We start from the raw sequence: 16,431 nt of genomic DNA on the forward strand, positions 1-16,431 counted from the left end.
AATTTCTTTGGAGCTCGAAGTGCTAATAAAATGATTCTCGGCGAGGTAAAGATGACCTTATTCTCAAATCTGGTTAGCTTAGAATTCATGGCGATAGAATGCTAAGAAACATCTCGAGTTGCTGGTAGATACCAGAAAAAAAAGGTCTCTGTTATTCTCCCGTCTGTCACCGCAAAGGCGATAAAATATCTCGCGAATATGATTTCTAGCTAGTAATAATCACGCTTCGAGGTCCACGGTAATGAAAAGCAACGCGTACATGGCTTTCAAGGATCTTCGCATAATCAACGCTGTTAGACGTACGTTGCCATTCAAGAGTATCTAATTTCTGGTTACGTGTACTTTAACCGACGTTATCAGGTTGTACAATTGCACTCGCGGTCTGACAACCTCGAGCTAGGATCTTTCCGTTCAAAAGTTTTCCATCTTCGACGCGAACCTATCGCGTTAGACTCGCTCCGAGCGTATTTGAATCGTCGCCAATTTAAACAGAACGACTGAGGGGGTTTGTAAAGAAAATCACTTGGTTCCAGGAGTCGCGACGGATGAATACGACCATCGATCATCCCAGTCGTCGAGAAAATAGATTCTACGCGGCGCTATACAATTCCGAAGCTAATGTCTTCGCGTGGCACAAAGGTGTGTCTGTACGCAACAACAAAGAACTCGAATCTGACGTCGTTAACGATACCACTCGAGCGGTGTCAGTTCTTCGCGATTCGTGGGTCGATTATTTATTCTACCAGGAAGGATCTTTGGCTCGATCAAAGAGAATCGTACCGTCTGCTACCTACACCGAATCCGACGATAGATTCCTTTGAATCAACGACGCGAGAGAATCCTAATAAATCCAATGCGAACTGAAGATTCTCGTTTCTCTCTCGATTCTCGTACGTAGGTTGTTTTTTCTTTCAATCAAATATTGTAGAAACAGCGCACTGAACCAGTTTTTGGCCAACAAGTAAATATATCAAAGTGCTAATAAAAACGAGAAGGTTTACGTTAAATAAAAAAAACCGCTACGTACTTTTATAGCCAATAGTGTTTGTTCTAGATTTTATACACAACGAGAAAACCGTCCTCGAAAAAAAAAAGTCAATTTTGATGACTCGATCTGTCGCTGCTATTTTCTACTAAAATTATGCTACACCAATTTCTCTTCATTCTTCAATGGGTGTCCAATAAACTCTGTAAAAAGAAATCCTATTCCTTTTGCGATACTCTCGAAATTAATGATCAAAGTTAGACCTTCTTTTCAGCTTCTGAAGCGGTGTTACCCTTTCATTAAATTTAGGAGGAATTTATCGCAATTTGTTTGTTTGTCAACTTCGAGGCTATTCGGTCTACGATGAAAAGGGAATAATAACAGCAGAGTGTTCCGCGGTTAAGCCAGCATTTTATTGCCTCGGCTACTCGAAACCCTGCCTTCCCATCGTAACTCGATCCTTTCCTACATTCTGTCACGCGAAATTACTTTCCCTGGGTCCCTCTAACGTGCATCGCAATTACGCGTAAACAGAATTTCCGATCCTTTCTAAACCGGCTCATTAACGGAGCACGGAAAGTGGAATATCCATTTTTGAGTATTACTTTTTGAAAAGTCAAAAAACACGGGTTCCTGCGTGTTAAGAATAATCAAGGAACAAAGAATTTACACCGGTCACATTAACAAAGATATAAATTTTAATAATAGAAAAATAAAAAAAACTCTTCTTGTGCCATTCACATGGGGCAGTGATTATACATACTTTTTCAAGACTTCTTGATTCGGTTCTGGGTTGACTTACGTGCCTGACACAATTTCGAATAAACCTTTTAGGGGACAACTCATTTGAAACTGCAGTATCTGTCTCAAAACGCTGGATTCAAGCCTAAACGATCTCGTTACTACACCAACACATCGATAAACAAATAAAGAACGCACACATTTAGAAAGTAAATAGATCTTTACAGTATCCGTCCAAATTCAAGATCGAACTCCCTCGTTAATGCACGCGTACATTAATAAACAGATAAAGAACGTACATGTTTAGAAAGTAAATAGATCTCTACAGTATCCGTCCAAATTCGAACTCCCTCGTTAACGCACCGTACATTAATAAACAAATAAAGAAGTCCTAGAACACCGAAACACGACCGACTCCGCGATCCGTCCAAAACCGAAATCGACTCCGAAAAGAAAAAACTCCCCCGGCGGTAGACGAAATTGAAAAGGGGACTCGGAGGACCGCGGTGTTTTCATCTGCCCGTTTAATTTCCTTTTAACGAGTTTCGCGGAACCGTCAGTCGATTGCTGCGCGGTCGGGTCAAGTTTGAAATTCCAGATCGTGGGCCGATTGATCGCGCGAACGGCGAACGACTCGCCAGTTTCCACACGGCAGCCTTGAGTCGCCGGTTACATAATTAATGCAAAGACGACGGCCAGCGAGCTGGTCTCTCCGAGCTAAGTACATTCGCGCGTCGACGATTCGATGCGTCGCGTTCGAACGCAGGCTCTCCGAGATTTTATTCTTTCTTTTCTTTCTTTCTTTCTTTCTTTTTTTTTCATTTTCCGCCCGGTTTGCCAATTATTTTCTCACACCGTCACGCCGCGTATTGGATCGTTTCGGTCTTTCGATGCGCGCTGATCGCGCTCTTCCGTTTTGCGTAACCGGTGCTCCAGTTCGAACGCGAGTTTCGTCGGTGGACAGCGGCCTGGTTGGAATTTAGCGAGAACCGTGGAAGGATACAGTACTCCGGTGTGCGTTACGGTCTACTTGCGGGAACCAGAGACGGGCGAAATTTTGTTCGAATTATCGATCGTGGAGGGGGACGAAGTTCAGCGAATTTTGGGACATCGTTCGATTATCGTTTTGTGTGATAGATTTTATTTTGCGGTTCGAATTTTCATTTTCGTGGAATAAATGGTGGTCGGAGTGCTGTGCATCAGATACTTGAGAATTTTATTTTAATGACGAACAAAGTTCGAGTGGGGGATTATAGTCTTTAGTTGTCGCTGTAATAAATCTTATTTTATTGCTTGGTGCATCTTTCTTTCGCTGCTCGAGGATTTTATTTGTGTAACGTTCGGAGAGAAAGAACGACAGTGTAGTGATTTATTATCGAAACTTTTTCGACCGAGCAATTAAATTTTTGTATTGTTCACAGTAACGTGATTTATGTTTCGCTGTACCTGAAATTCACATTTTTTTATTCGGCGAACGACGCGTGGAAAATAGTTTATTTTACAAATTTTACTTGTTTCTGGTGGACAGCGACTGCGGCGAAGAGTTAGAGGCAATAAACATGAAGATCTAAAGGTATAGCAGTAAACAAATTTATATCAGTAGTAAGTAACTCGATAATAACATTTCAAATACCCAACCATTCCTACAACAATTAATCACACAAAACAAAAAATAGACTCAGCTCAAAATTGCTTGCAAGACGTCGATTAAAAAATCAATACTCTGATTAATACCAAATAAAATACAACATACACTCAAAACTGTTTTCGAATAGCAAGTTAGAGCCACTAAAAATACGATAAAATCTAAGATGGAAAAAAGGTGAAAGGACACTTTTCGACCTCGAAAGAAGGCCCAACTCGAGCGCCCGATGGGAAGAAGTACAAATGCACGACCATTAATTATTCCAGCGGCTCGACCAACGGGGGCTACACACGATTGGCTCATTAATTTTCAGCGACGTTCTATCGACTTTCTGTCACGAGCCCTTGCCACTCCGAAATCCCGATCCGCGTTGGCGCGGCGACCACAAATCAAAATTGCAACCGAACACGCCTAAATAATTTCCAAGCTCCCTTTCCCCTCCACAGCCGTACCGGACGACGGTTCCGTGTCTTTTTCCTCCTTTTGCCTCGCGGAAAGAGCGTGATGCACGCGAGTTGCGCAACCACGATGTCTGAACGTATTCGCGAGTAGCTCGGACACGCGGCGAAAGTTGGAAGCGGTTTTAGGGGTTGCTTGATTTAGGAATTTCCGGATGCTTGGCATTTCCGGTACGTCTCTCTAAAATTTCTAGTGCATTTATTTCGACGATTTTTACAAGGAAAGGTTATTAGGTGTTCGCCTCCGATTGTTTTGATTTTTTGATATGTTTTAAAGGACCGAAAAATACGATATACGTATTTTTCTCAACGCGGATTTTTTGAAAATTTCGATCGTACTTTTTCGTTAAAAGGAATTCATCTCGATTCTAACAATTTTAAGGAAAACTATGAACGAAGTGAAACGAGAAAAATACAAATTGGAAATGTATCGTATTAAATCACGCCTCATTTCACCAAAAATATCCCGTCGATGAATGTCCACTTCAACCCCTGGTGTGTCAAGTTCTTCCCGTAACACGTTTCGCGGAATCATTCCCCCGAAAACGACCTAAATAAAGCGATCCCCGAAACGTTTACATTGCGCTTGTTGAGCGGCAAATTTGCGTTAACTTTTTCGCTGGACATTCGTCGTTGTCGATGGGAATTTAAAGCAGCGGGAGGGAAACAGTGTCCAAAACCCATCAGCTCGAATCACCCACACACACACACACACACCACCCCCTCATAAACGTCGCCCATTTCTCGAGATAACACCGATAATGATTAATCACGGCGTACGATAATTGATCGGGTGAATAGACGATTAAATAAACGACCGTTCGTTCGGTGAAAAAGCTCGCCCCGGCAATTTCCATTCAACGTGTTTCGATTTGTATCGAGCTTACGGTTCAATGATCCGTGTCTCGATTAATTTTTGCGTTCCGTCGATCGACGACACTCCGTGTATCGAACCCGTTCGTTTCGAGAGTGGGCCGCGATTTTCTGTCGCGCTTGGACACGTTATCGCTGGAATCGTTCGATAGATCAAATCATTTTTTTTTTCTTTTTTTCATGTCGAATTCACTGCCTCGACAGTTCAAGATACTCGAGATGAATGGCGATGCACATTTCGCGTGAAAATTATGTTAAAAATTGTTCATGTATGCAAATGTATTTCTTCCATCTGGGACTGATAGAATTTACGCTATTTGCCTACATTATTCGTCGCTTCATCATCGGATTTCATTCAACAATCCCTCACTTTATGCTTTACAATCGGAATATATCACCATCTTGTTTCTGTAATATTGATCCCAGATTAAGAATTGCCCTAAGATCCTTTTTCTCTAAACTGCACCGAAATAACAGCGTAAAGACCTAATCCAGGCCTGATCTAGAGCCTGAGAGGCCTGAAGGATCCAAAGAATTTCTTACTGAATCCGTTTGAGTTAAACAAAAAATATCATGGATCACTTTAAAGGTAAAGTTCGACCTGAAAATGAACGAAAACAGGCAAATTCGATCGGCAGACGTTTGGGGGCGTACGATGATAAGGCGATGGGTAGGAAAGTTCGGCGTACCGGTGCCTAATGAAGCATTGACGCGTCCAGCGAAAGCGTGTACCTGTCCGCACGTAATTAACGTAACGGGCGTCTGGCCGTCGGCCACGCAAATCAAACGTACGCGGGCGTATACGAGGAGCGGCGTAATCAAGGCCTCTCCCTGGTTTGCGGGAAGAACAATGCGGGCTGCTCCCTCATAGATCACGCGCCGATGATCACGATGCACTCGATGACGCGCAGTCGACTGTGTCGTCGATCTCACGTCTTTCGATTGGCGATTCCCTGCGTCGGTTTTAGAGGGAACTCGATCCCAAGGCTTGGATTTTCTCGTTCGTGGGTTATTCGAGAATAAAGAAATAGCGTTAGTCTGTATGTTTTACCCACCGAACCTTCCTTATAACCAGATTATCATTTCACAATCTTTTTAATATATAAAAACGTTGGGGCGTATGTGTGTCTGACCATTGCGGCTGAACCTCCTTTCTCGGGTGAGGCGGTTCAACCGTAAAAGGAGGTTCAACCGTAAAAGGAGGTTCAACCGTAATGGTCAGACTGAAACTATCCACCTTGTATTCACGTCATATGTTCGTGTAGTGGTTTTCATTGAAAAACGACCCTTTATATTTAAATAAAAAGAAAGTCTTGGCGAAATCTGGACCCGATAGGCGAACAAACAGTATTCCATGCGGGTGAAATCGCGAGGCACAGCTAGTCCTATCTAAATGATAATCCTGAAATCCAGTGTCACTCGATTTCACTCTTCCGAAAACAATAATAAACAGCCTGCCAATAATAAACAGCCAGCAATCCTCCGCCACTGATAATGCGACAATCGTTTAAAAGTGCCCCGGTGTATCCCGACAAAGAGACCAGAGGGAAACAATCGCGATTATTTTCCCGATAACGTCGATGCACGGGTAGCGTTCGCGTTTCCATACCCTTTGACACGGAATATCCTTTTTAACTCCGTCCCTGCCCCGTAATACAAACGACACACGGTTGTTTCACGCGAAAAAAAAAACCGGCACACGCACGCGCCGTGCAAAATGAGAAAATAAATATTAAAAACCGTGCTCGCCCGTTGTCATAATCAGGGATTAAAATTCAGGGGTGGTAAATTTTAAAAAAGCTCGTTTCCCATTTATCCAGCTTTGGCGGGGTGACGAGATGAAAGTCGCTGGCAATTAAAACTGGAGAAAAGGACAACCAGTGTCCCTGTTCCCCTTTCCCTTTCTCCGTACACCACGAAATTCATTTAATAGAGAGAGAGAGAGAGACAGGGTAGTAGAACGATCCTCGAGCGCTCGCGATCGTTTATCATCGAAACGCCCGTTACAATAATGAACATCAAACGCGGTTTCGCGTTGCTGTCTGCGGAAAACGCACGCTTATGCCGTAAAGGTGAGGGGTGCGGTTGCGGAGGGGGCGAGGACATTGATTTACCTGCGGTCGAAAGTGCACCGTGCGTTTCCGTTTCCGCGAGCCCGCGTGTTTCAAGTGGCTGCCAATGATCGTTCCGTGGCCCTCGAACGCTCTGCGACATCGATTGCCACGGGCCAGAGGGGGATTATTATTCTCTCGACGGGGAAAACCACCCTTTCTCTGATTTACGCCACCCTCATCACCACCCCCATTCCAGAATGCCGCGTTTCAACTGCAACCAAATACACGGCCACCACTTTTCGGACGCGTTCCATTGACTCTGTCCGCGAATCTGAGATTCGCGTAGATAGGGGTAGTTCAGAGGGATGGTATCGGTTGAAACGGGGCTGCGTTTTGGTTTCTTGAGCCTCTGTGGAGCCCTGTGGATGTGAAGAGTCGTAGATTCTAGCTTAAAAGGGGAAAAGGTCGTAATGGTCGTGGAACAAAACGATACCCACGTAAATTCAATAAATATACAGTCAGTGTAAGAAGTATTCGTACAGCAACCCCATTTCAAATAAATGGTTCTTATACGAATACTTATCACACCGATTGTATATTAAAATTCAAACGTGCCTTTGAATTTTTCTTAAAAATTGAACTTTCTGAACATCCTAATACTTTATGATACAAAACAAAAGCTCGATCTAAATCAAATTCAACCATCGTACCCATCATACCCAATCGAACGATTAAAAAAAATTAAACTTCTCCGACTCTCTTTCGCCAAGCAGAAAGTTGAATTAAACTCCATAAATAAATAAATGCGTCCCTTCAAAAAAATACTTTTCAATCCCCCGGAAACATTACCACTCACCCTCCGGGACATTTTTCTTGGGAATCATTAGATCCGACGTCGACGTTTTGGAGATTCCTCCCCGGAATCCATTCGTCCCGGTCCAGAGGGACGTCGAGGGCGGTGCGGCAGGTCTGGTTTCGTGGATGTCCTCGGTTTCGCGGAGGCTCCGTTCCCAACGTGGCCCGATAACTCACAGGCAAATTCTATGGTGGCTCGAAAACACGGGCCGAACAAAGACCGACGCTGGAACGGACAAAGGGGTCGGCCTGGATTGACCCCGACCGAAACTTCTTCCTCTCGCTTGGTCCTGCTCGGTGCAAGTCCTTCCCCAAGCGTCCTCCTCTTCGCCGCTCATCCACCGCGGCGGGCCACCTCCGCCTTTCGCTGTCTCTGCCATTTGCGAGCCCGTGTCGTCCTCGACACCGCTGGATGAGCAACTGCATCCCTGTACTTCGTGCCGCGCGCAAATGAATGCACCTCGACGTGTCCTGGATTAAAGGGCGCCGTTGGTCCGTCGGGGCTAACGAGGCAGGAAAAATCTCTCGCGAGAGAAACCACGGGGACGAAGTCTCTCGCGGTCGAGGGCCTGTTAATACGGGGTTGCCTTTGTTTGGACTGCTGGCTTTGATAAGAGTGATACATCGTGTTTATCGCAGGGTTTCAGAGAAATTATTCTTGGCGGGTGTAGGGGATGTTTTGGAAGCTATAGTTGCATGATTTGAGGATAGGTTTGCGGTGGAAGGGAGAAAATATGCTTCTATGGTTGTTGGATTTTTTTCATGCATATATTAACCCTTTGCGCTCGAGGCATTTTTCTATAGAATCAAATCCAGTCCATTTTTATAATACATTTCTGTGAAACCGAAAACTCTACTTCGAAGAAAAACATCTACGAACGTTCGTGACTCGATGTATTATTATTTCAATTAATACTTAGTTGTATTCTGATGTGAGTGAATTTGAAATTGTACGTTCACAAAATCACTTTTAAATTACATATGTCGCCCTAGAGGCCCCACCCGAGCGCAAAGGGTTATCCAGCTGTGATTGACGAGTATACTCGTGATGCGTAAAATTTAGTTACACATTGCTTATTTAAGAGTATGTTTCACGTATTAATTTGAGTAGCAGAAGCGGCATGAATTTTTGAAAAGACCCAATGTATAATCTTTGCGACCCAATATTACTCTGTGTGCCACTGTACCTGTCTTAGCTTTGGTTCTCGCGACACACGGAAAAGTGGGCGCCAGAGCCGACTGGTTAATGGACTAAAAAAGAACAATTACTGCTTCTACAAAAAGCTCTCGACCGCGTTGTCGCGGAAGCGGCTTAGCGAGGAAGTCGCGGATTTATCGAAGGCGAGCCCCGTTCGAGAAGGAACGGCCGCGTGTAGCGCTCGGACCGTGTACTTGAAACCGCATGCAAATTAATTCCCACCCGTTGGCGGGCAGTAAAGTGCGGCTAAAGTGAGTTTAGGGAGCCATACGCGTGTAATAGCGCGGGCGAGAGCTCTTCGCGCTAATTATGGATTCCGGTTCTACTGCTACTGTTCACCGACGCCGCCCCCTTCCTTTCTTTTTAATCGTTCGTTTCGGGGCGAAAGAAAACCGTTTAATTAATATTCCGCCTCGCGTAGCTCGCGAAACGTTCCCGTTTCTTTTACCGTGCTTTTCTTCCACCGACTCGATCCCTTTTCCTCGGGGTCGCGTCGACGGCGATCACGTTTCCACTTGTACCTCTCTCCACGACTTTAGCCCGGGGTGTATTTCACGATAATCTTAGCGTCGACGAGAAAAAGGATATCCCCGGGCACGAAAGTGTCCGTAAATTGCGATTAGTCGCGTTCGTGGCCGAGCTTTCGCGCGATAACTGAACCGGAGGGGGTTCGTGATTTAGTCACTGAAACACCGCCTATATTTCTCTGCTCTGCGGGGATGTTGCTGATCCTGCGAGATAAAAAGGCTCGCGCCTCGATGCACAGAGGGCGAAGACCTCTGACTCTCGAAAGCTTGAACCCTTAGAAAGGTAAAAGTCCAGAGCTCCAACCTTGGAAAGCTGATGGTCCGTAGCTCCAACCTTGGATACTTCAAAGTCCAAGGCTCCGAATTTGTAAGGCTCAAGGTCTAAATCCCCAACCTTGGATACCTCAAAGTTTAAGGCTCCAAATTTGAAACGCTCAAGGTCCGAAGCTCCAACCTTCGAAAGCTGAAGGTTCAAAGCCCCAACTTTGGATACCTCAAAGTCTAAGTCTCCAAATTTGAAAAGCTAAAAGTCCAAAGATCCAACTTTCAAAGCCCCAACTTTGGATATCTCAAAGTTTAAGGCTCCAAATTTGAAAAGCTAAAAGTCCAAAGATCCAACTTTCAAAGCCCCAACTTTGGATATCTCAAAGTTTAAGGCTCCAAATTTGAAAAGCTAAAAGTCCAAAGATCCAACTTTCAAAGCTCCAACCTTCAGAAGCTGAAGGTCCAAAGCTCCAACCTTGGATACCCCAAATTCCAAGGCTCCGAATTTGAAAAGCTAAAAGTCCAACGTTCCAACCTTCGAAATCTTGAAAACAAAAGCTGCGGTAACTCCATAGATAGACGCTTCACCCACAAAAATTCCAAGGAAAAGCTATCCCTATTCTCCGGAGGTAAATAGAGTCCCCATTCTTGAAATATTCGACTACTGGCCCCGCGGGTCCAAATCCAGCCACAACTCCGACCCCTCAAATCCCTCTCCATCCCCCATGACCCCCATTATAATTTCTTATCTCGCCGAAAACTGTTTTCAACTTTTCCCGAGGTCTCCGAGGAACGCGAAAAGTACCTGCTCGGTTAAAATTCTCCCCCGTTCCCTGCAGTGCATCCAGAAATTGAAAAATACCAGGAAACTAGTTACCATAAGTCTGCACAAGGGAAACATCGCCCCGAGTCCGTGTTCAATAAGAATTCCCCGCTAAAAGATAAATATTCCGTTCCGAAAAGCCATGGAACAAGCACGTTCCATTATCGCGATAAGTAAATCGCCTCGGAGTTCCCTCGCAGTTGAATTTCCCAGGCGACTGCGAGCGCGCTCGAGACGAACGAATTATTTCATAATCGCAGCCCTCGAAGGGTGACCGTTAACGCGAACATTATGCGCAGTTGGTGTCCACTCGAATCCTGGAGCCTAACGAGGCCGTCGTTGCCCTTTTTTTTCGCAGGTAGGCCAAGATGGACGTCGAGGCTGCACTCCTGGAGAACTCTCCGACCCTCTCGACCATCTCGTCGGATTGCACGGACACGACGTACTCCGGCCCTGGGTCGCCCTACTCACCGGAGTCGCCGATCATCGTCAAGTCCTCCTACAAGAAGACTAAGGATGACGAGGTCACGCCCAGACCGACTCCCAGGCATCCGTTGCCGCCCAGGAAGCCCAACTTTCGGATACGACCGCCCTACCTTATGATCTGCATCAGCATCGTCGAGGTGAGTCTTCGTAAGCTGTCGCTGAGAGCGGTCTAACGGAGTGGACGTGCTCTCTGGGATGTTAAAGATGAGTTTGCGAGATTGGGATATCGTTTTTGGGTGGTCGGGAGAGCAAGGGTGCCTTCGGTTGGCTCGAAAATGAAGTTTAGACGCGGGGTAAGAGGCGATGGGTGGAGTCAGGGGGTCTGGTGGGGGTATACGGTCAGTGACCTTGAGTGGCCAATTTATTTGTCCCGGAGACTGTGATCTGAGATCGTGGTCTGAACGTGGAATGGTCCCTTGAAGGTGGACCGTGTATCGCAGCCTTTTGATCTGATTGACCATATACAAGGTGGCCCACATAATTCTTAACAGCTCAATATCTCGAATACTATACCATCGATTTTAAAGTTCTTGGTCTTAAATTGCACGGATCTAAAAGGCCTTTCTAACTACGTAAACGTGAAGTGCTCTCCACACCTTCTCTTTTAAAAGAGGGGGTACCTTTATAATTTTAAATGTTACGTATTTAAATTGTACAGAAAAAAACAAGTAAAGACAATGGTTCCAAACGTGTTCAAGTGACACAAGCTCATGGCACATCCGGTAATAATTTAAATAAAATAAATAGCCATTGGTCAAAGTAGAATCGCCTTTAATTTAAAAAGAATGAAACTGTTTTTATATACATGCCATAGATCCTCTTTCTAAATCATCCCTCGAGGCATCGCCAATATAAATTGATTTCTCCTTAATAAATATCCGACTTCGGAGTATCGGTTCCACATCGGCGTATTCATTCGCGATACAGAAAAATAAATGGCTCCTCCGGGCAGTCCTCCAGGGGCATTTCGACGTCTCCTGGACCCCGCGGTCAATTTCCTCGTTGATATTAAACGGCAGAACACCGGCAGCTGTCCCAAACCGCGCGAAAGGTGGACGGGAGCCCAATCACAGTCGTTTTATCGCGAACCTCGGTCGATTATTGTAGCCATGAACTAACGGAATTCGATTTCGAGGCAGAGACTCGATTCCACGGCTACCCTAGGCCACCCCCTCAGCCGTCCCAACCCCCTCGCAATCTCGAGCGTTTCATTAACTCCCCGCTGGCGTTAACTTCTGTTTTATTGCGCGAAATTGCGGCGAAGAAGGGTACAATTAACTCGACGGTTTTAACTTGGCTGCGCGCAGATGAGCTTCGGAGGAATTTAGAACAAGCTCAGACAGTAGTCCTCTTTTAACAAACAAACAAACAAAGATTAAGATTCTTGTGAGCGACGCTCGAAACATTCGATGTTTGAATGCGCAAGAAATTATAAAATGTACACAGTACGCGATAGTATAAAATAATATAATCCTCGGTCGCTATAATTTCAAGCATACTCCAACATAAATAACACCGTGAAAATAATCACCGTAAATAATATTACTATCGAAATCTTCTATGACTCTCGAAATAAAACTTTTACGTCCCTAAGATAAAAGAAAGACTCGAACTGTTCGGAACCCACGACTCAATTATTATCGAGCTCAGGGGTTGATCCACGCGTTTTTGGGTAAGGCAATGAGGGGTCACTTTGTCTCGTTTCCTCTCGTTCTTTTTTTTTTTCGTGCCCCCTACGCCGCGAGTTCTTCTCGACCACGAGTTTCTTGAAATACCGGTACGATGTTCGTTCGTGAACTCGTGCGTATAATTGAGAAGAGATTCCCATCGGGTCCCTCCGTCCTTGTCCCGCCGCCTCCGCGACGCATTAGCTCGGCTAATGGGAAATCTTTCAAGCTTGGCCAGCTCGTGCTCGAACCCCGTGTCTTCGGGTAATTTCTACGATTTTTCGTTCCTGCGAGTTTCCCGTCCGGGGAACGTTCGATCCTCTGGGCGTTTCGCTCGAAGCTCCTCTGGAATGTCGGCGATCTCGCTGATCTTTCTACGAAATCTGTTTTTGAAAATTAATTTCTCTCTCGGACAACTATGAACGATAGATTTTTTCTTTGATATTTGGGGAGACCGAAGGTTTCGTTTCAAGTATAAAAATGATTTCCGCAACGTAGACAAATGTTTGTTCGACAACACTTGGGATACACCGGTCTATCTTTAAAAAGTAAAACCATCCGCGATCGACGCGATGAGTATATCCTCGCAGTAATTACCGGTCGTGGCGGCTGGGAAAAATAAAAGCTCAAGCGTTTCCAGTTTCGTCGGAAGAGGCTAATCGCCGTCTGTACTCCCGTCCAGTTTCGCGCGATGGAACGAATGATAACGCGTTTCCAGGATGTTTAATGAAACGCCGAGATAGCGGAAACGACGATATCCGGCTTTACCTGGCCTCTCACCGAATGCTCGACTTTGCCCGGTGCGACGTAATAATCGGTCGGGTTCTTCCCCGAGTAATATCGCCGGAGATAGGATAACGAACGCGATAAATCAACCGTAAAAGCGCCACCGTAAATATGGCTCGTTAGAGGATTCGCTAATAAATCACGGGGAAAAGTTTCCTAGGAACTGGCGCCGTCGAGAATCGGCACTGATTGCCGCATTAGTATCGCGAGCATTCCGATGCAACTTTCGCGGAAACGGTCGTCGGTGGTACATCGATAAATTTGTTATTTAGCGCGAGAGCGAGGTTAGGTTAGGCGCTACAGGCAAATTTTCGGCTTGGCGTAAGTACAGCGTGGGCTACATTTAGGGTAGTCAAGGGGTTGATGTCTGTGTCACATTTTATTCTCCTTGGTGGGAGCGTTTCTTGAAATAGAAAAATAGGGGAGGTCGATTCGAGGCTTCTCAGGTATGGATCTATTATGGAAGATTATTATTTGGGGTATTTATTATTTAGTAAATGTGTATACAGTTAGTCCCATGAGTATATGGTATAAACTTCGGAGTATATTATGGTATAAAATGTAGAGCTTGCAAAATACGGAATATTCAAGTATCATAGAGAATGATACATGGAATAATAGCATAATGCATCAAGATACAACGAAATACTACATATCGGAACACGGTGAAATACTGCAAAATACCAGTATATTACCGAATAAACTGGTAAAATATGATGCTTGAATAAACTACCATAAACTACGTCTATCGAAGAATGTTTGACTAAATTCAATAACAGTTTTAATATTACCGAATGAATTTTTCATTATAAATATGTGTACGAATAATACATGTATACATTTATGTAAACATATTTGTACAAACATACACTTGGAAACATCTAACCTAACATTTAATTTAAACGAGTTTCTTCGATAAACGTAGAGAGTACGAATATTTATGGGACTGACTTCCTCTTTCTCTTTTTACTTTTCCCACCCCTAATTTTTTGACGATCTTCCCTTGCTGTCGCCGAGGGAATCGACGTACACGTACGTAAGAGGAAAGTCGACGCGTTTCGGGATCGTGCCACGACCCCCCGCCGCCTAGGTCAGCTCTTCCGGTGATAATAATTGCTTTGAAGTTCCGGGAGTCGTTATGGCCGGGTCGCGGCACCGAAGAATGCGTCCAATCTAGAACGACTGAACTTAAAATTGCGGGAAAATGTAACGGGGGGATAGTAAAACGACAATGAACGTTCCCCGGGCTAATGAAACGTCGAGATACGCCGGGACGATACCGCGGTCACGTGAAACCTCGATCCAACCCCCTCGCACCCTGCCTTTATAATGATCGCAGGGCGTCGTCCATCTTTATGTGTCGTTCATCCCTGCCCCGTTTAAGAAGCCAGGTGTACTTTCGGAACTTTCTTGAAACAAGAAACTTTTACTGTGTGGGTTTTACTGTGTGCTGGCGATGCTTCGAGGAAGTTGCAAAAATATCTTCGAGTCGGAATATTTGTCGACGTGCTATAATTTTTTTTCCCAAGGGTCTTTATGCCACGGATTGGGGGATACTCGCGGCATGGGAATTCAGGAGATTCGAAAATTTTGATTTGCGAATCTCAGGGATGGTTAAAGGGTGGCCAGAGTATTTTTTAAAATCGTCAGTAACAATTTGAAGTGTCTCGAGAAATGTTTGGGGTAACACTAGTACCGTGTAGATACGAGAAGTTGCCTAGTACATCTAGCAATGGTCGTAGTATAATCAGATTATAGAGTTCTACGATATCCAATAAAATCCCACCAAAGAAATGAAAAGAATCGACTCCAAGGGATCCTGCCAACGCGCTCCTTCGGTTCGAAGTATAGGGAGGCGAGAAAGAAAAGACGAAGGGGGGTGTGTCGAGAGTGGAATATGTAAATCCTTTTCGAGCCAGCCGTGGCCCGAATTTCCGAGGGTTCCGACCGTTTTCCAAGACGGCAAACATAACAGCACATTAAGCGCTAGCGAGACTGAAACCTCGCGATGCTCGTAAAAGCCGTGACGTAAAAATGGATGGCCCGGGGGCGCCGCCCCCGCAGCCTCAAAAGTGCCGCGTATCCACCGCTAGCAGATGATTTACAGAGAGAGGGAGGGAGGGAGGGAGGGCTGTCGCGGCGCGAACACGTAAAAAGAGGATATCAGAAAAAGATGGCGCGAAAGGATACAGGAATTCGCACAATTTGTGGCCGCCGTTGTCGTGGTCCTTTTTCCGTCGTAACTTCTGGACAAACTGGCGGAGTAAACACGGGTCTTCGAAAGCTGAAAGCTCCGAGAATGAAAACCACCCTCGAACAATAACCATTTAAATTAGCGTTCGTTCAAAATTAAAATCGAACAAAGTCTTATTCGCGGTTTGCATCGGATCTACGGGAATTAATTCTGAAGAAATGGATGCCTGTTCGGACTTCTAATTTTACACGATGTTTATGTGTATCTTGAAGCTTGAGAAAATAATTTTTCAATTATCCATACGTATGTCCGTTTCCTTGGAATTAATTCCAAAAGATGCCTCCACTTTGGACCAACTCGCACCCCTTTATAGGGCTCCGTTACCGAAGCTTTCGTTTATTTCTCGATTATAGAAAAATGAACCGACTAAAATTAATAACGAATTAAAACACACGTCCCGACAGTAATCAGTCTTTCCTCTGTCATAGCGTGCCGTCACTTATCGTCGTCACGAGTCCGCGTGCGTTCGTTCTATTGTAGAAAGGCTGATAATGACGGCGGTTTATTCACCGTTCAAATAATACAGTCTTGATTAATTACCGTTCTGTGGACAGAATTTCCGTTAAATTATTCTCTAGATCGTTCGCCGATAACGGGCAGCTCGGATTTTACATCCTTTGACCGTGGCCACGGACCGTATCGGGTCTCTGTGTATAAATTTAATCGATTCCCGGCGATAATTTTGCGCAATTCTAATGAAAAAGTGCGCAACCGTAATCCTCTGTTCCGTGGATTATCGTTTCCCTGGAAGTCTGTAAATAATTGAGTACGTTCCGTGATTTCCACTCTAATTTAATAATATCGAATTAACTTTG

The 16,431-nt window shown here is 44.9% G+C and overlaps 1 protein-coding gene across 2 annotated transcripts in view; it reads left to right on the forward strand.

Annotated features, from left to right (window-relative positions):
- Positions 1-16,431, forward strand: part of LOC128881473 (protein rhomboid-like) — a 133,608-nt gene that overhangs the window by 108,646 nt on the left and 8,531 nt on the right. Inside the window, exons 1-2 of one of the 2 annotated variants that reach the window (XM_054132528.1) lie at positions 1,395-3,299; positions 10,782-11,046. In XM_054132528.1, coding sequence (XP_053988503.1) covers positions 10,792-11,046 — 255 coding nt within the window. In that variant the 5' untranslated portion in view covers positions 1,395-3,299; positions 10,782-10,791. Of the gene's footprint in view, positions 1-1,394; positions 3,300-10,781; positions 11,047-16,431 lie in introns of those variants that run through there. The other variant, XM_054132527.1, reaches the window with a different exon arrangement.

Source organism: Hylaeus volcanicus, chromosome 8 (genome assembly GCF_026283585.1).
Source record: "Hylaeus volcanicus isolate JK05 chromosome 8, UHH_iyHylVolc1.0_haploid, whole genome shotgun sequence".
Classification (NCBI taxonomy): Eukaryota; Metazoa; Arthropoda; class Insecta; order Hymenoptera; family Colletidae; genus Hylaeus; species Hylaeus volcanicus.